This window comes from Doryrhamphus excisus, linkage group LG22 (assembly GCF_037039965.1).
Source record: "Doryrhamphus excisus strain RoL-2023G ecotype Guam linkage group LG22, RoL_Dexc_Guam_v1.1, whole genome shotgun sequence".
Taxonomy (NCBI): domain Eukaryota; kingdom Metazoa; phylum Chordata; class Actinopteri; order Syngnathiformes; family Syngnathidae; genus Doryrhamphus; species Doryrhamphus excisus.
In genome coordinates this window covers 3,370,243-3,389,148 of record NC_136378.1, presented here as the reverse complement: position 1 = coordinate 3,389,148, position 18,906 = coordinate 3,370,243, and the positions used below count along the sequence as shown (strand labels likewise).

At 44.8% G+C, this 18,906-nt stretch overlaps 1 protein-coding gene across 3 annotated transcripts; it reads right to left on the bottom strand.

The window, feature by feature from the left end:
• Positions 1-1,621: 1,621 nt before the first annotated feature.
• kdm3b (lysine (K)-specific demethylase 3B) lies at positions 1,622-18,853 on the bottom strand. 3 transcript variants are annotated; one of them, XM_058063159.2, is made up of 25 exons: positions 18,336-18,853; positions 17,110-17,265; positions 15,908-16,021; positions 15,679-15,784; positions 15,387-15,511; positions 15,246-15,305; positions 14,458-15,147; positions 12,054-13,215; positions 11,759-11,975; positions 11,444-11,658; positions 11,204-11,356; positions 10,254-10,361; positions 10,044-10,171; positions 9,684-9,975; positions 9,360-9,613; positions 8,398-8,670; positions 8,151-8,322; positions 7,978-8,068; positions 7,122-7,252; positions 6,912-7,031; positions 6,341-6,364; positions 4,253-4,392; positions 4,003-4,179; positions 3,794-3,928; positions 1,622-2,588 (listed from the first exon to the last, which is right to left on the bottom strand). In XM_058063159.2, exons 1-25 carry the CDS (start codon positions 18,540-18,542, stop codon positions 2,508-2,510), a joined length of 5,331 nt encoding a protein of 1,776 aa, XP_057919142.2. In that variant the 5' UTR covers positions 18,543-18,853; the 3' UTR covers positions 1,622-2,507. The 3 variants fall into 3 exon arrangements, with proteins under 3 accessions (XP_057919142.2, XP_057919141.2, XP_057919144.2); XM_058063158.2 differs by having other exon boundaries at positions 9,684-9,978; positions 18,336-18,852; XM_058063161.2 differs by lacking the exon at positions 6,341-6,364 and having other exon boundaries at positions 9,684-9,978.
• Between the last annotated feature and the right edge of the window lie 53 nt (positions 18,854-18,906).

Genomic DNA, 18,906 nt, shown 5'->3' with positions numbered 1-18,906 from the left:
CTATGGTGCTCCTCCCATTCGTGACAAAAAGTTAAACTTTAACGCATTTTCTTGTTACGTTTGCCTTGTAATCATTCAGTGTAGTAAATATTTGACCTAAAAATATAATCTAAATGTGTAAAAGCAGTACATCTGTCATAAAATGACATGCTTAAGGAGTCCAATTTAATGAATGCTAAGTCTGCTTCTTAAAGGGCCAGTAACACTCATTCTATGGTGCTCCTCCCATTCGTGACAAAAAGTTAAACTTTAACGCATTTTCTTGTTACGTTTGCCTTGTATTCATTCAGTGTAGTAAATATTTGACCTAAAAATACAATCCAAATGTGTAAAAGCAGTACATCTGTCATAAAATGACATGCTTAAGGAGTCCCATTTAATGAATGCAAAGTCAGCGTCTTAAAGGGCCAGTAACACTCATTCTATGGTGCTCCTCCCATTCGTGACAAAAAGTTAAACTTTAACGCATTTTCTTGTTACGTTTGCCTTGTATCCATTCAGTGTAGTAAATATTTTACCTAAAAATATAATCTAAATGTGTAAAAGCAGTACATCTGTCATAAAATAACGTGCTTGTGGAGTCCCATTTAATGAATGCAAAGTCTGCTTCTTAAAGGGGCAGTAACGCTCATTCTATGGTGCTCCTCCCATTCATGACAAAAAGTTAAACTTTAATGCATTTTCTTGTTACGTTTGCCTTGTATTCATTCAGTGTAGTAAATATTTGACCTAAAAATACAATCTAAATGTGTAAAAGCAGGACATCTGTCATAAAATGACTTGCTTAAGGAGGAGTCCCATTTAATGAATGCAAAGTCAGCGTCTTAAAGGGCCAGTAACACTCATTCTATGGTGCTCCTCCCATTCGTGACAAAAAGTTAAACTTTAACGCATTTTCTTGTTACGTTTGCCTTGTATTCATTCAGTGTAGTAAATATTTGACCTAAAAATACAATCTAAATGCGTAAAAGCAGTACATCTGTCATAAAAATGACATGCTTAAGGAGTACCATTTAATAATGCAAAGTCTGCTTCTTAAAGGGCCAGCAACACTCGTTTTACGACTTTCCTCCCATCCACGTGACATAAAGCGACACTTTATTGTATTTTCTAGTTGAGCTTGACTCGTTTTCATTCAGTACACTCAATATTTTTACCAAAAAAAACAAAATCTAAAGGTCTAAAGGCAGTAAAACTGTCATAAAATGTTATGTTTACACTGATCACTTATTCTGATCCCACATTTTAATTAATTTGTGATGTATTAACCAAAGTTACCTCATTCATTTTGTGAGATATCTGTTAGCAAATGTTCTATTCCATGCCCTAATTACAGATCCTATTTTCAGGATAGTCATTGGAAACTAGGCCACACATGATTGAGTCCGGTATGTCTTAAATTAGTGAGGAAAATCAATTAACTGTTAGATGTATTTAATCTATGAAGCCTTTGTGTTCTGGGCGTGTATGCTATCAAATTTGATTGGAAAGTATCTCGAATATAATCAGAAGGCCAAATATCGTGCTCACAAAATGTATTTTTAGTGGAAGTAAATGAGCTAACTATAACTGTGGAGAAAAGTATCTATTTTCAGGGAATAGAGGACTAAACACACACAGCCATTTTCCTCAGCTTTATTGTGAAAAATCAAACAGACTGCTAAGATCAATATATATATTGATACAATGTTAATGGCCAGTAGTTCTGTTCAGCTGCAAATGTGATTTTTTTTTTTTTAGAACAATGTTGTTGCAAATCTGCAGTTATTCAGCCTATGAAATAAAGTAACCCAAAAAAAGCCACTTCTATGAAATCCACCCGTGTATTGATGCACAGGTGTAATAATAAAAGAAAAAAAAAGACTCATTTTTCTGAAAGTGGAAACTAAAAAGATACAAAACTTTGGTCTGCTTCCCTTCGCTTGGCTGCTTCACAAACACATTTCAGCCATATTTAGGGTAGGAGCACTCTTGTTTGAAAACTGCAACAACGACAAAAAAAAAAAAAAAGAACTCTACAAAAAACATGTTAACCTTTGCGTCTATTGAAGAAATACGTCGACGTCATTAAAATAGAAACATGAGCCTGAAACGCACATTATCGGTTTCGTACACGGTAGCTGAACATCTGCTGCGAAGGCACGCGCCACAGCTTATACCTCCGTTACTCGTTAACTCTCACATACATACGTATACAATGGGGAAACGACATAACAAACACATTGACCTTAAATACAGAGTTAATCAAAGCAAAAAAAACTATTTTTTTTTTAAAACAAAAATGGAAAACTTGACAAGTTTGAGCGTTTTGTGTGACAGCGATGACGGGACTTTCCTTCATTGTGGCGCCCCCCCACAAGTCCAAACTCGGATTGAATCCCTCGCCCTTAAATTTGCCATGCTTTTTTTTTTAACCCACACTTTTAATTTCTGCCCTTTTGCATCTTTTTGAGTGTGATTGTGCATGGGAAGGTTTGCAATGTAATCGTGTGGACGGGATTAAGTGACTAGGGGCGGGCTAGTTTCGGTTCGTGAGCCTTCAGCGTGCCGACGGCGTCCTTCACTGCGTGGTAGATGATGTTTTTCACCTGCAACAAGTGAAGAAAAAGAAAAATCTATCAGTTAACGTACACAAATATTTTGATTTCACTTATATTCAGTAGCTAAAAAAGCAGCAATAAACGCAAACGCTTTATATTCCGGAGACTACGCTACAGCAAAAGCGGACGCTATTAAATATCAGGGTTGCAGCTTCGGGAAGTGGAAGCTAATATCACGTTCAGAAGTCTTACGCACTCCAAATTGTCCATAGGTATGAATGTGAGTGTGAATGGTTGTTTGTCTATATGTGCCCTGTGATTGGCTGGCCACCAGTCCAGGGTGTACCCCGCCTCTCGCCCACAGACGGCTGGGATAGGCTCCTGCACCGCCTGCAAACCTCGTGAGCATAAGCGGTAGAAAATGAATGAATGAATGAGTTCTCCTCCTATTTTGTGTGGAAGTGGTAACTTTTTGGCTTCTTATTTTGTCCCCCCGCGCCCCGCCCCGGCCATCTCTGTATGGAGTTTGCATGTTCTCCCCGTGCATGCGTGGGTTTTCTCCGGGTACTCCGGTTTCCTCCCACATTCCAAAAAAAAAAACATGCTAGGTTAATTAGTGACTCCAAATTGTCCATAGGTATGAATGTGAGTGTGAATGGTTGTTTGTCTATATGTGCCCTGTGATTGGCTGGCCACCAGTCCAAGGTGTACCCCGCCTCTCGCCCGAAGACAGCTGGGATAGGCTCCAGCACCACCCGCGACGTGAGGATAAGAGGATAAGAATGAATGAATGAATGAGTTCTCCTATTTTGTGTGGAAGTGGTAACTTTTTGGCTTCTTATTTTGTCTTTCCCCACCCTCTGTATTATAGTCATAGTTTTTTTTACATATATCTGTCCATTTTTTCCTACATTTACTTACTACTAAGGTACTTATAAAATTGCACTTCTGGTTGGACGCTAACTGCATTTTGTTGCCCTGTACCAGTGACATGAGCAATAACAATAAAGTTGAATCTAATCTAATCTAATGAAGAGGATAGCTCAATATAAATGGATAATTTGCCTTGAGACAAAACAGCAACAGCAACAACAAAACGCGGGAGGCTGACAACGTGTGTGACAAAGGAAGATGCTAAAGAAAATGACATGATCAGGTATTGGACGTGGGTAACTTAAAAACTGCATCGAGGTTACTGATTAAAAAGACCCGTAGAAGCAGATTTAACATGCAAACGTGGCTAATGTTCTAACCTGTAGCTTGTCTTCATGGTTGGTGTGAGTGGTGGACAGATGTCTGAACTCCTGGGTCAGTCTGAAACAGTGTCTGACATGCTCCGGAGACACAAAGTCCTCAGCCACCTTGATGCAACTGTACAGGTTGTGTACCTGAGAGAAGAACCAAGAAACGCTAAGTGAAGACACGTTCTACGGCGTGACGTGCAGGAACACGTGTACAAGACCTGGTGCGGCGCTCCGGCGGGTATAAAAACCGCATCGCCTAAGAACTGCACAATGGCCCAGCCTTGGACGCCGTATTCTTCAAAGAGTCTGCGGCGGAGGACTTGGTCCAAGTACCAGCTCTGGTCGTGGATTGGGTCATGGTCCAGAGGATTCTCCTGACCCTGTTCCTCTCCCACCTTTGGCAGAGAACATGTCTCAGCCGCACGAACTTCTTCATCTTGTGACCGGAAAAATCCACCGGGTGCTCACCTTGCGGAGCAGTTCTCGGATCTTCTCGGCGTCCTTGGCCGCATAGATGTGCCAGAGAGCTCCGGGTTTCTCTTTTCCTTCGTAGACCCTCCTCTTTGTCATTTCATCCACGTCACCCTCCTCGATAGTGGTCATGACCTCTGGAGGATCAAATGAAAACTGAAGTGAGAACACGTTTTTAAAGACTACCTTCTCAAGGGACAATACTATAAAGTGAAACTAGTACTGCCACAATAAGTATATCCACCACTACTGTGGGTTTTCTCCGGGTACTCCGGTTTCCTCCCACATTCCAAAAACATGCTAGGTTAATTAGCGACTCCAAATTGTCCATAGGTATGAAGGTGAGTGTGAATGGTTGTTTGTCTATAAGTGCCCTGTGATTGGCTGGCCACCAGTCCAGGGTGTACCCCGCCTCTCGCCCGAAGACAGCTGGAATAGGCTCCAGCAACCCCTGCGACCCTCGTGAGGATAAGCGGTAGAAAATGAATGAATGAGTTCTTCTATTTTGTGTGGAAGTGGTAATTTTTTGGCTTCTTATTTTGTCTTTCCCCACCCTCGGCCATCTCTGTGTGGAGTTTGCATGTTCTCCCCGTGCATGCGTGGGTTTTCTCCGGGTACTCCGGTTTCCTCCCACATTCCAAAAACATGCTAGGTTAATTAGCGACTCCAAATTGTCCATAGGTATGAATGTGAGTGTGAATGGTTGTTTGTCTATATGTGCCCTGTGATTGGCTGGCCACCAGTCCAGGGGTGTACCTTGCGTCTCGCCTGAAGACAGCTGGGATAGGCTCCAGCACCCCCCACAACCCCAGCAGTAGAAAATTAATGAATGAATGAATGAGTTCTCCTCCTATTTTGTGTGGAAGTGGTAACTTTTTGGCTTCTTATTTTGTCTTTCCCCACCCTGGGCCATCTTGGTGTGGAGTTTGCATGTTCTTCCCGTGTATGTGGGTTTTCTCCGGGTACTCCGGTTTCCTCCCACATTCCAAAAACATGCTAGGTTAATTGGCGACTACAAATTGTCCATAGGTATGAATGTGAGTGTGAATGGTTGTTTGTCTATATGTGCCCTGTGATTGGCTGGCCACCAGTCCAGGGGTGTACCCCGCGTCTCGCCTGAAGACAGCTGGGATAGGCTCCAGCACCCCCCACAACCCCAGCAGTAGAAAATTAATGAATGAATGAATGAGTTCTCCTCCTATTTTGTGTGGAAGTGGTAACTTTTTGGCTTCTTATTTTGTCTTTCCCCACCATGGGCCATCTCTGTGTGGAGTTTGCATGTTCTCCCCGTGCATGCGTGGGTTTTCTCCGGGTACTCCGGTTTCCTCCCACATTCTAAAAACATGCTAGGTTAATTGGCGACTCCAAATTGTCCAAATTGTCCAGGGTGTACCCTGCCTCTCGCCCGGAGACAGCTGGGATAGGCTCCAGCACCCCCGCAACCCTAAGCAGTATAAATGAATGAATGAATGAATATATCCACTACTAATTGACAAATCTAATTTCCTTTTGTCCATTCATATATTGAATACAATTAAAAAGGGTACATTTTGTAAACCAACCCGTGGACATAGTATGCTAACAAGTTTAAGTGTCAGTGTATTATTACTTTGTTTACACCAATTATACAAGTACCGGTATTTCAATTGTCTTCTTGTAATTGTAACAGCTAGACTGAACGTGTGTGTTTGTTTAGTCGGCTATAAAGACTAGACCAGGAAAAAGAGGGTGGGAGTCCACCAGAGGAGGGAAAACTTTAGTCCCACAGTGATAACAGCAGAGCACAACACATCAACTTCACATGAACATGTTAAGGAACGGTTATTAAAGTGTTACGTTCAGACATTTAAAAGGGGGAAAAAAAAGAGAAGTCAAAAGGCCAAGAATGAAGTTTTCAGTTCTTATTAGCTTGAATTATTGGCAAAGCTTGGATTTAAATACAAAGGGGAGTCGCACAGCTAAGCCCCACTCGCATAGATAACGAGAGTGATGGAGTGGAACTGTCGAGAGGAGAGGGGTGGTGGGGAGTTAGTCAGGAAGAAGGGCATGCTACTCAAAAGTGATACAACTGAAAAGTCTACAGACCTTTGGATCCAGAGATATCTGCCTCTGTGAAGGAGAAATGTTGCCATAATGAAACGGACAGATACCCACTGATTTGTCAAGGTTCCTGGCGTCACAATACTTGCAATACTGTTATTTATGCCGATATAAACATGTGGGGCGCTTTGCCATGACATGTACAAGAGCTGAGAAAAGTCTTCCCCGCTGTCCTCTTGAAGGGGGAAGATGTCAAATAAAATCTAAGTGTTTGGGGACAACTTGTGAGGTCAAAGGTCACTTCTGTTGGACCTGAGAGAAGGTCTGGTTGTTCTACTTCATGCCAGAGGTGCTTGAGGTCGAGACCTTGCTGTGTGCACTGGGGCACAGTCATGCCGGAACAGAAAAGGGCCTTCCCGGAACTGTTCTGCATAATAATTGCAAGCTTAAAAAAAATGTCTAAAATGTCTGGTTGGATTCTAAGTCTAAGTCTAAGTCTAAGAATTTGTCTTAAATGAAGTCCTGCCATAAAGACGATACAAGTTGCTGTGATCCGTCATTGCTGATAATCATAAAAATTAATAAAAGAGACGTGTTGTTTAAGTCGTCAACTGACCTTTTTCCTGGTCCCCTTCTCCTTGGGGTATGCCAACGTAAACCATGACGTTGACAGCATCGGAGACGTCGAGATGAAGGTTGGTGGTGCCGACCTTTCTGTCTTCACTCGAAATCAGTCCTGAAAAAAAAAAAAAAAAAAAAAAAAAAAAGGACGGCCGTGAGAAAAAAAAGCTCAAATGTGACGACAAACATTTATATGGAGTCTCACCATAGGCGTTGTACATCTTGGGTCCTAGATCGGGTCGCACAAAAAAGTTAGGCAGACGGGCGGCTAGGTTTAGTCGCCCGTCTCTTTTAGTGTACTCGGGCAAGGGAAGGTTGTCCATCAAATCGTCAAACCTGGGACACATGGGGGAAAAAAAAAAATCAATGAAAACATAAATGAAAATATGCACATTTGTGTTCTACAGTAAAGTCTGGTTATATCGATATCGGTTAAAACGAATTACTACTTATTACGATACTATTTTCATTTCCCGGCAAATTTCTAGTCTTTTATGATATAATTAGCTCCGTTAGTACGATACACGGTTATTATGATAATCCGGTTACTACGATGCCCTTTTCATCTCCCGCCAGCCAATTTGGTCTGCTTATATCGATACAAAAGCAGCTTAAATCAATCTTTGCTTAAGGATTTCAATACCAAAAAAGAACACGGCGAACGGCTGCTTCCAGTCAACTTTATTTTTCACACTTCCACCACCAGAGTGCAGCACACACAGCGGAAAACACCCATCCCTCGCGCCTACCCCTCCGGGTGGCAGCACCTTCCCTATCCATAGTTCCGGGGTGAATTATGTCCCGGTAACCGGTAATCACTACAGCCTAAGTTTATTTTTATTTACTGTAGTACAAAATTTATTGTAGTACAAAAGCATGCTAGATACGCAATCCATGAACTCAAGGAGAAAATTACATGCCATATCAAAGATCCGCCCACTTTTAATGCTGTTCGGCGCAGGATCGGATATATGGATAGTCCGGTTATATCGGTATTTTTTCCGACTCCCGAGAATATCGATATAACGAGACTTTACTGTATTTCTGATGTTTCTCCTCACCGTGTCGGCATCATGTCCCTGAAATCTTCTCCTGGAGGCCAGTCCTTTAATTTCAACACCATAGGCTGACCTTCACTGTCCTGCAGTCGCTCTGCGGTTCAAAAAATAGCAATAGTTTTAAATGGACGCCAAAAAAAAAGTATAATATGTGAATCAAGCATTGGGAGACTTACTGGAGATGATCTGGAAGCCATCCCAGAAGTCCCGCACCTTCACATCGGAAATGATGGCACAGTTTCTGCAGTTGACCAAATCCACATCCTGGTCTCCAAACTCCTCGCTGAATGCCTCGGGACGCCACAGCTCAGATTTCAGTCGTTTGTGTATCCCTGACACCAACACAGGCTAAGAAACAAACAACATGAATCACAAATAACAGGAGGCCATTTTTGGAAGTAAATGTTCCGCAATCATTCTTACTTGTCCTTGCTTCCAGCACTCTCTAAAGATCTTCCAGTTGTTGCTATTTCGAGGGTCTTGCAGGCAAAGGAGTCGCCCATCACACAGCCAGGAGTGCGAGGTATGTGGTTCCAAAACACTGAGCCCCATGACTCCATCTTTACGGGCTCCCAGCACACCAAGCTCGCTGCCGTCTGAGGTTCCCGTACGACGGCCTTCCGCCTTCTTGGTCTCCACCACTGAGGCAATGATGTGGTCCAGAAAGTTAGGAAGGCTGCTCTTCAGCTTGTCACCCTGGTAAAGAAACATTTACCATAAAGAAGCTACGTTGAAGGCAGAGTAATACAGTATGTTTTAGCAGTAACCACTTATGGAAGGTTGGGGTAGTAACACAAAAACTAAAATTTCTTAAAATGTATAAAAGGTAAGTTAAAAATGTGAATGATATGAGAGCAAAAACATGTTTTTTGAGGAATACCTGGAATATGAAATTATTTTAAAAAATGTCATTACAAAGATATTTCAAGAAAACAACCTGACCGGGTCATTTTTGACCCACTTATGGAAGGTTGGGGTAGTAACACAAAAATTAAAATTTCTTAAAATGTATAAAAGGTAAGTTAAAAATGTGAATGGTATGATATCAAAAACATGTTTTTTGAGGAATACCTGGAATATGAAATGATAAAATTTTTCCATTACAAAGATATTTCAAGAAAACAACCTGACCGGGTCATTTTTCACCCACTTATGCATCTAAGGGTTAATAGGAAATACTAATTAGAGATTACTGTATTGCAATTTTCGGGCTTCACCAGTAGGTGTCAGGGCAGGTATAAACACACACAAGTACCAGCACACACACCAGAGATGCGTTCCGAGTCTACTTTGGAATATTCACATGATTTCTTGATGGGTGTCACTGCATTTTCCCTCATTTGGGAATTGCAAAACACACACACAAATTGGGAGTGTATACATACGCCTCCAGAGGTAAAAACCGATGGGAATGGAACCCCGCTCTCTCCGGGTCCTTGTGGAAGCTTGCCGGGTCCGGAGTTGAGCAGGTCACGAAGACTGGAACCTTCGGGTTTGGACTGTGTCGCGCTGGCGCCCAGCAAAAGGCTGTTGAAGAGTTTGGGGCTGGAAGCAGAAGGCCTTGACAGGCAACTGAGGGAGTCCAGGCCAAAAGGAGGCCGACTTTCTCGGTTCATTATGGCACGGAGGGAACCGGATTCTGATTGGTGGAAGAAGACAGCGGCGTCAGTCGAATTATTGTTCGTGTGGTTTTATCTTTTGTGTCCCACCTTTTGTGTCATCCTTGGATTTCTGCGTGGCCAGGTCTGCCAGCCAGTGCAGAGCGGAGCTGTTGCCCTCTCCCGATAAGCGCGGCGACTCCTTCGTGGAGGACTGTGCGAGGTTACCGAGGGACGGCGTGCCGCTGGTCGGGTTACTCGTACTCCCGACGCTTTCCCCTCCGCCGCCGCTGGAAGACACCGCGGTCTGCGCGCTTTCAAGTTTGATAGTCGACGCTTCGCCTTCGGACTTTACGGCGACGGCGGGCGCAGCGGCGAGGACGCCGCCGCTGTTTGTCGTCGACTGCTGGTTTGTAAGAAAAAGCAAGTGTGAGCGCACGTTAACAAAAAGATCCCTACTTCCTGTTGTACCTGTGAAATTCCATTAGGCGCGCTATGGCGGACTAGGGACTTAGTATGCCGACTGGTGCAGGGGCAGTTGGCTTTAATGCCCCACTTGCCTCTCGCTGAGTGCACCATGTCACCTATGTTGTAAAGAGCTGTGGGGGGGGAAACAAAAATAAACAATCTTGAGCAGTCTTTTCACAAGAGCATGAATCATAAGTGTAATAATTTTTTTACCTGTCCCAGGTATAATCTGTGTCGGCATGAGGTTTTGCGGCTCATGAGGTTGGCCCTTTGCGCACTTCAACCAGGAGAACACCTCATCTTCTGGGCCTTCGTCTATCTCTGAAAACGTACACCGCCATGTACAAGTATTTAGTACAGAGTATTATTTGAATGAACGCCGTACAATTGATACAATAGCAGGGCTCTACATTAAAAAACAAAAATGAATGTTTTCCTAGTCAAACGATCGCTGATTGGTTGATCGCGAACAAGAACGGGTAAAACGCAGACTACGGACTACGGACCGCGGTCTAATTCTGATTGGTCCATTTTTATTTGTTTAGGAGGCACTGTTTCGTCACTTTTTGCCGTTTTCCTTCACAAGTTGTTGAAGAATTAGACCATGTTGGCAGGGACGCCATGATGGATGTTTTCCTAGTCAAACGATCGCTGATTGGTTGATCGTGAACAAGAACGGGTAAAACGCAGACTGTGGACTACGGACCGCGGTCTAAAACAATTCTGATTGGTCCATTTTTATTTGTTTAGGAGGCACTGTTTCGTCACTTTTTGCCGTTTTCCTTCACAAGTTGTTGAAGAATTAGACCATGTTGGCAGGGACGCCATGATGGATGTTTTCATAGTCAAACGATCGCCGATTGGTTGATCGCGAACAAGAACGGGTAAAACGCAGACTGCGGACTACGGACCGCGGTCTAAATAAACGATTCTGATTGGTCCATTTCAAGATTTGCAAGGATTGGTTTGCAAATTACCACCGGAATTACGCAGTCCGTGTTTTACCAACACCCAACAAGAAAAAAAACTCTTGGCAGTATGGCATGCCAAAGTGCATTCCCGACGGGAATATCACTTTACTTGCCCCAAATTTTGTTTTAACTTGCCCCGGTGCCATCGGTACATGGTTATTGTCGAGCCCTGAATACCAAACGATGACGTACCCTCTACCGGTCTGTTCCTGCGAAGCCGATAACAGTCGAGACACACTCCGAAGCCACACTTGCGGCACACCCAGTGGATGTTGAACAAAGTGGTCTCGCACACGTCACACATTTCCCTCACGCCTCGCACTGCACGTTTCCAAGCTACTTTCTCTGTGGAAAAAAAGGTCGGAAAAAAAAAATGATTTAGTCCGATAATTCTGACAGCATAAGAATAAATATTGGACAATTTGTACGTACGGTGAGGTTCCACCATCATCATGGCCTCTTTCTCAGACATTACCAGCTGGCAGAACTGGTCGCCCACATTGGCGAGGATATATTTCGATGTATCAAGGTCGAGACCTTCTTGGACAGCGGGTGCAGGTAGCCAGAGACCCATCGCCATGGAGTCGCTCTGCTGGGGGCTGAGAAAGCCTTCGACACGCAACATACCTTTACGAGTGAACGCCAACCTGGTCACACAGTCGGAAAAAAAAAAAATGTTATGAGTCATTTACACACAGACCGGAAAATATCTCCCGAGGTGTCCAAAGTGATTCCGATATATCGTACCTTCGGAAGTGAAAGAAACGACACGCCACGTTCGGGTCATCGTCGTCCTCGCTGTCGTCGTCCGTATTGCGGTACTTGCGGTAGCGCTCCAAGCGGCACTCGCGGCACTTGTGCAAGTGAGGAGCCACGTTGATGCACGAGCCGTCCTGAAGGAAGGACTCGCCGGACTGCTTCAGACGGCGGACTTTGCTCTGGTCTTTCAGGACAGATTGTCCCACTAGGAAAAAAAAAATGTACTGTTTAATCTATTTTATCGATATAAGTACTTCGGACTTTCTTAGGAATTAATAATTACCTTTGAAAGGCTTATTACGCGGGCGGCTTTTTGCATTGCCTTGGACTTTCGTTTTCTGCAGCATGGCGCCATCCTTCGCCGGGTGTGACAAAGCTCCCGGGGCTTGACCTTTGTCTGGCCCGTCCTCGTTGTCACTTAGGTCTGACAGGTCGCTGTTGCTGCTGAGGTCGGAGTCGCGTTTGGTGGACTGGGCTCGTTCCTCCAAGACAAACCTCTGACTCGGGTTCAGGTCAAACGACACGGGCAGCTGATCCATTCTGGCAGGGCCGGCGATTCCAAAGACGGAGCTCCCCGAAGTGGATGAGGGCATCTCTCCGACTGACTTTTCGTCCTTTATCGGAGTACCTTCGTTCTGCGGCCGCTGAGTTAGGGTCGGCGCTGGAGAGGTTGAGGAGCTGGGTGAAACAGCGGATGAGAGCGCCGTGAAAGCGGGCGACAAAATTCCCATCGGCGGCTCCGCCATTGTGAAAAGGTTTGACTTGCTGTCCGAGCCAGGCTCGACCCTGGAGAGTCCGGCAAAAGTGTGCGGGTTTTTGTCCCCGTAGGCCAAGAATGGATTCGCCGGCTCTTTGGAGCCCTGCAGAAAAAGGTTCTGATGGCCGTCTGAAGGTTTAAAACTAGACTGCATGACCACACCTGCTGCAGATGTGCCGTTATTACAGTTCTTTAAAAGATTCTGTAGTCCAGATACCGCCGTCATGCCCCCGATGGCGGAAACCCTTCCCGCAGCCGCGGCACCCATGCCCGGGAAAGCCGATGACGAGATGACACCGTTTCCCGTTGGATGGGATTCAGGCATTTTGGGCTGCTCCGGTTTTTTCATTCCTTCTGTAGAGGTCTTGAAAAGGTTCGAGGACTCCCTACTCAGGGCTTCAGACGCTGCGGCAAAGTAATTTGTGTCCTTGGACTGGCTTTGTGCAGCTGCGAGGCCTGGGTTGGTGTCGGAATTGTTGGTCATGCACTGGAAAAACAAGTTTTGATCCTGCTGAGATTTAGTTTCATTCTTATCTCTGCCAAAGCCAAAACCAAACGGTCTGGAAGTAGTGTCCTTGGAGGTTGTCGAAGAAGCAGCAGGCGCTCCGTTGGTTTGGGAGGTAACCTCGCCGAATACAGGAGCGGTAGACACAGCCGGAAGACGGAAACTAGACGCGGTCTTAGATCCCTAAAGACGCAGGGGGGGGGGGGCGGGTGGAGAAAAAAAAAGGCATTTTAAATACAGAGTTGATGATCAGGTTGTGAACTTGCAATCGGTGTGGTGAAACTGTTACCACGGCAACTAGTCTGGGGCCAACCCCAAGTCAACTGACACGTGCCTTATCGTCCCTCATCACCTCCACTTTGGTTGCATTTTAGCACTTTCAACTGCACTGTGTTATTGATAGAAACCTACAATAAAACCACCTGTGAGGAAGTAACACTTTGGAAAAAAAATCCCCGTCAATAAGCTCTCTTGCACAGGGGGTCTCAAACACGCGGCCACACTAGTTTGAGGCCCCCGCCTTGATATGAAAGTTTAATGCTAGTGCGGCCCGCGCCAAGTTTGATATGGATGCTGTATGGTATCATGTACCCAGAAAAAATTATTACGTTTGATTAATGTTCATGTTAAGGGTTAAATAACTGTTAATAGTTATCCTCCCTATCCGTGTGGAAGTGGTAAGTTTTTGGCTATTTAAGTTTAAAGGAAATAACTTGGAGGCTACCGTTTATTACGTTTGATTAATGTTCATGTTAAAGGTTAAATAACTGTTCATAGCTCTCCTCCCTATCCGTGTGGAAGTGGTACGTTTTTGGCTTTTGAAGTTTAAAGGAAATAACTTGAAGGCTACCGTTTATTACGTTTGATTAATGTTCATGTTAAAGGTTAAATAACTTAATAGTTATCCTCCCTATCCGTGCGGAAGTGGTAAGTTTTTGGCTATTTAAGTTTAAAGGAAATAACTTGGAGGCGACCAAAGCACTAAAAAAAGTTTGCATATTTTTCTGTTTTTAATAAATGCGTTTTGTTTTTTTTAAAAAACCTGATGCGACCTAGCCTTGCCCAGACCCTAGCTCCAATGGCCCCCAGGTAAATTGAGTTTGAGACCCCTGCTCTAGCACCACTCAAAAATGTATTTGACCGAATAAAGGCTTACTTACAACCTTGTGTGTAGTAAATATATATGTTACGCGCTAATGATGGATCGCAGAAATCGATTGATTTGTGCGCTAACGATGGATCCATCTTGGGCGCAGCGCTATCGATCGATCATTAGCATGTAATATATATATATATATATATATATATATATATATATATATATATATATATATACACACACACACACAGAGAGCACCACAATAATAGCTTTCCCATCGCTTTTCATACAAATAGAACAAAAGGGACTGAGACTACAGGTCTTACCTCCGTCTGGTTTCCCCAAGTGGGTGCCTTGGGATTGAACCCCACAGAAGCAGACAGCGCCACGCTCGGGCTGCTGTCTGGTGAAGACCAAGAAATGGTGACGGGCCCGGGGGAAACAAGAGCGGCCGTCTTGGAAAAGGACTGCGAGGCCTCTTCTCTGGCCGGCTGAGGGGTTGGGGAAGCCTTGGGGACCGGGGCTCCGGGGACCAGGCTCGGCATCTGGCCGAGAGAGGGGAAAGATGTAGCGGAGAAGGGAGAGGGTGCGGGTTTGAGCGGCGGCGGGATGGGCGTGTGAGACACCGAAGTGGTCGAGTCCGCCGCGCCTTGCGTGGACAGCGTCCGCCCGTTTTCTTTGACGTGCGTGTAATAACACGCTTGGGTGGCATTGGACTGGTCCATCTGGACGACGGGGTTGGCGTGGGCCGACGGCGCTTTGCTCGGGAGAAAAGTTCCCTCTGAGGAGCTTCCGTTTTTGGTCGTGCTGCTGACTCGCTCGCCGGAGTCGCCTCCCCGCACGTCCGCCCCGTCTGTCGAATTGGTCTTGGAATCGTCGCAGCTTTGTCCGTCCTCTCCGGATTCTGCTGCTCCTTTGAACCGCTTCAAGTTCATGTCTTCCTCCTCGGAGGCGGTCCTCCTCCGGCGACTATTGTCCCCTTTCAACGTCTCGCTGTCCATCTTTCGCCGGCCATTCTTACCAAGTTGAAAAACAATAACAATGTTTGGAAGTTAGTTGAAAGTTGACGCTACCATTTTGTCGGAATAGTGACTTCATTCCCAGAAGTCCTTACCTCTTCTTCTGCCAGCATGACTTGTATCACACGAGGGTCCACCATCTGCTTTTCTTTACTCTGCAGTACATGTGCAGAGTTCATTTTTAATACAAAACAAAAGTGACATATTAATTTTTTTTTTTTTTAATGAATGATTACCTTATCCAACATGATCTCCATAATGTGTGAGACGGGGTCATGCTGGGAGACAAACCCGGGGGCCCAACATTCCTCAAACTCCGGCTTGTAGACACACACCTTTCGTCCTTGAATCGTGAACGAACCTGAGCAAGGAATAGACAGCATTCCGGTAGATACGGGGGGAAAACTGTATCAGCAGAACTCCGAATGCAGTAAAAAAAGACATTCCCAGGTGGACTTGGTATCCGAACAAATACCTTGAGGCTTCCATTGCTATTAAATAAGGAAGACTGACCAGTTTTTATCTTACCCTTCCTGAGGATCTCCTGCAGTTCAAAGTCGCTTCGCCAGCTGGAGATGGCAGCCTGCAAGGAGGGCTGCTCCAACAGCAGCGGGTGTCTGATGTCTTTATCAACCTGCACAGCAACACAGTACACGTCGGTACTACAAAGAAGCGTATAAATACACTAAGTCGCAAAGAACTTTGTTATTTATTTTCATCCATCATTTGACTATCAAGTCACAAACACGAAACACACCTCAAACCTGTGGATGGACTTTTTATCGGGTAGAAACTCAAGGTCGTTGTTTCCGAAATACTGCACTGGAAGAACAGATCCTAAACCCACTCTGTCCACGAGTGAGTGGAAAGCCTGTGGAGAAACATTTGTTTATTGCATCAAGGCTTTTTTGACTTTGTCGGGAAACTCTATTTCAACTAAATAAAACCAAAAAAAATCATTTTTACTACATTTTAAAATGGTCTGGTTGAAATTATGGGGTAGGCTCCAGCACCGCCCGCGACCTTTGTGAGGATAAGCGGTAGAAAATGAATGAATGAGTTCTCCTCCTATTTTGTGTGGAAGTGGTAACTTTTTGTCTTCTTATTTTGTCTTTCGGGCGGCACAGCGGTCTAGTGGTTAGCGCGCAGACCTCACAGCTAGGAGACCGGGGTTCAATTCCACCCTTGGCCATCTCTGTGTGGAGTTTGCATGTTCTCCCCGTGCATGCGTGGGTTTTCTCCGTGGGTACTCCGGTTTCCTCCCACATTCCAAAAACATGCTAGGTTAATTGGCGACTCCAAATTGTCCATAGGTATGAATGTGAGTGTGAATGGTTGTTTGTCTATGTGTGCCCTGTGATTGGCTGGCCACCAGTCCAGGGTGTACCCCGCCTCTCCCCCGAAGACAGCTGGGATAGGCTCCAGCACCGCCCGCGACCCTCGTGAGGATAAGCGGTAGAAAATGAATGAATGAATGAGTTCTCCTCCTATTTTGTGTGGAAGTGGTAACTTTTTGGCTTCTTATTTTGCCCCCCCGACCATCTATGTGTGGAGTTTGCATGTTCTCCCCGTGCATGCGTGGGTTTTCTCCGGGTACTCCGGTTTCCTCCCACATTCCAAAAACATGCTAGGTTAATTAGCGACTCCAAATTGTCCATAGGTATGAATGTGAGTGTGAATGGTTGTTTGTCTATATGTGCCTTGTGATTGGCTGGCCAATGAATGAATCTGCAACATGGCCACACAGTGGATTCGTGGCTAGCATGTTGGCCACAGTCAACAGTTCCATAACTGTTCCATAACATACAATACTCGCCGTCACGCAACCTTCCCACTCCAGTTGTGCCTCTTTACGTGGAAAACTGCAGTGTCGATTCCGTCCCCTCAAGTTGTGTTCAGGGCACAGACACAGCAATCAAGTAGCTTTTAAAGTCAACGTGAAAGGGGCTTAACACTCACCAAAGCAGGCCAGGTCATGGCTGATCCGGCAGCGCCAGTGGGAGCGTTGCGATTGGCCCAAACGACGGAATCTTCCACCAGCACGGCCTTCACGCTGTCGTCGTACACCTGCACCCACGAACACTGCTGGGATGCATTCTCAAACTCCACAAACACCTGCGGTTGGAAACAAAACAAAGAGACGCCATCAGTTAAGATAATGCAACTTAAAATTTTGCATTGTTTTTGCATGTGACTTTATTTGACTTAGCTAAACCATTCATGTGAATGAGACCTGCTTTGATTAGGCATAGGTTGGCGGTGCATTCACTATAAAATTAGTGAATTTTTTTTTAAAAAAATATAATTATCAGTGTATTCAAACTCATATTCTCCAGTGTAAATTGCAATTTTGGTATAAAAATTGAGCTTGCTGACTTTCAAATGAGCCCACAGTTATGTCTACTTCTTCATCAAGGACAGTTTGCTGTTACTTCAATGTCTTTTTTAGGCGTTTTAACAACAAAAAACACCACAAAATGCTAAGAGGTCAAGTCTACAATTTAAAAATATTTTAAATGTATCAATTAAACCCCAGGCTTTCTGAAAAGTACAACTTTACGCATCAAGAAAGGCTCTAAACTTTTGATATTTGTATGATAACAGCCTATCATTTATATGTAGGTCAACCACCTTTGTACACCGCAGTGGCGTTTTCTTGCAAGTCTTAAAGCTTTGGCTTTGCATCAAAACCAAATAGTTTTACCTCATATATTTTATAATAATTACTGAAACAAACAATTATGTGACGTGAAATGTATTTACTCGCTCTCAACTTCCAAGGCCGCTAATCTGTAGACTAACGACAAGCTAGCAGGTGAAGAGCTAAATGCTACATGAGAGCGAACAACGATTAACAAGCAAAGCTAACTATTTAATAATGCCAGGTATATAATTAGTTTATGTTCACATATATGCTGTATTATTAACTGCGAATGTCATTAGTATGTATGCTAAAAAAAAGCGAACAATGCCAAGGCCATAAAAATCCCCGAGCTCGATTTTAGCTTCAGTCCACTATCTGTGACGTTAGCTTGGGCGTACTTGGGAAAGCTAGCATATGACAACAAACGAATAGAAAACAAACACATATTATTTGAGGGATTACAGTCGTTATTATAGGTTCCGGTTACTTAGTTGTTATTTCGTTTATGCGGTCCGGTACAACAATGTATGTAAACACGAACCGTCAGTCCCGCAGCAGGAGTTGTTGTTGTCGCCTCCCCTGCGCTAGGCTCCGGAGCGGCCAGGCCGATGACACTCACTGCCCGCACCGTCCCCCGCAGCCAGTCCCGGACTCGCGGCGCCTGCTCCGGTTCGGCTCCGTTGGCAGTCCCGCCGTCGCGAAGGAGCAATAGTAGACGCTTCCCTATTAATTCTAGAGACTCCCCCATGGTTTCCCCGCAAGCTAGCTTGCTTCTATTGAGCCACCATGAAACACTGTTAACTTCCTCGCTCGGGAACTCCGAAGTCCTCAAAGACGCGTACGGGGGTTAAATAACCTTTCACTGCTGTTATACGTATCGCCAATACACCGCAAACTGAATACCGAGCGGTGTTACCAGCAGCGGTCGAGAAACGACGGCTGGTATTGAACTAGGAATAGATGTTATTGTCCTCCGTTGATGTGGGGCGACTACAGTGCGATGTCCGCCATTGAGCCCTGCAACAATCAAACGCACTCCTCGTAGGCAAAGCAGCACTGCGGAGATACGGAGCGTGTTTAGTCCTACGGCGACCTCTAGTGGCGGAGTTTAA

Coding starts and splice junctions, on each gene's coding strand:
- kdm3b (XM_058063158.2), bottom strand. CDS start 18,542: ATGGGGGAGTCTCTAGAATTAATAGGGAAGCGTCTACTATTGCTCCTT. Junction 10,172..10,253: donor ACAGATTATACCTGGGACAG/GTAAAAAAATTA, acceptor CCCCCCCCACAG/CTCTTTACAACATAGGTGAC. Junction 9,614..9,683: donor ATCCAAGGATGACACAAAAG/GTGGGACACAAA, acceptor TCCACCAATCAG/AATCCGGTTCCCTCCGTGCC.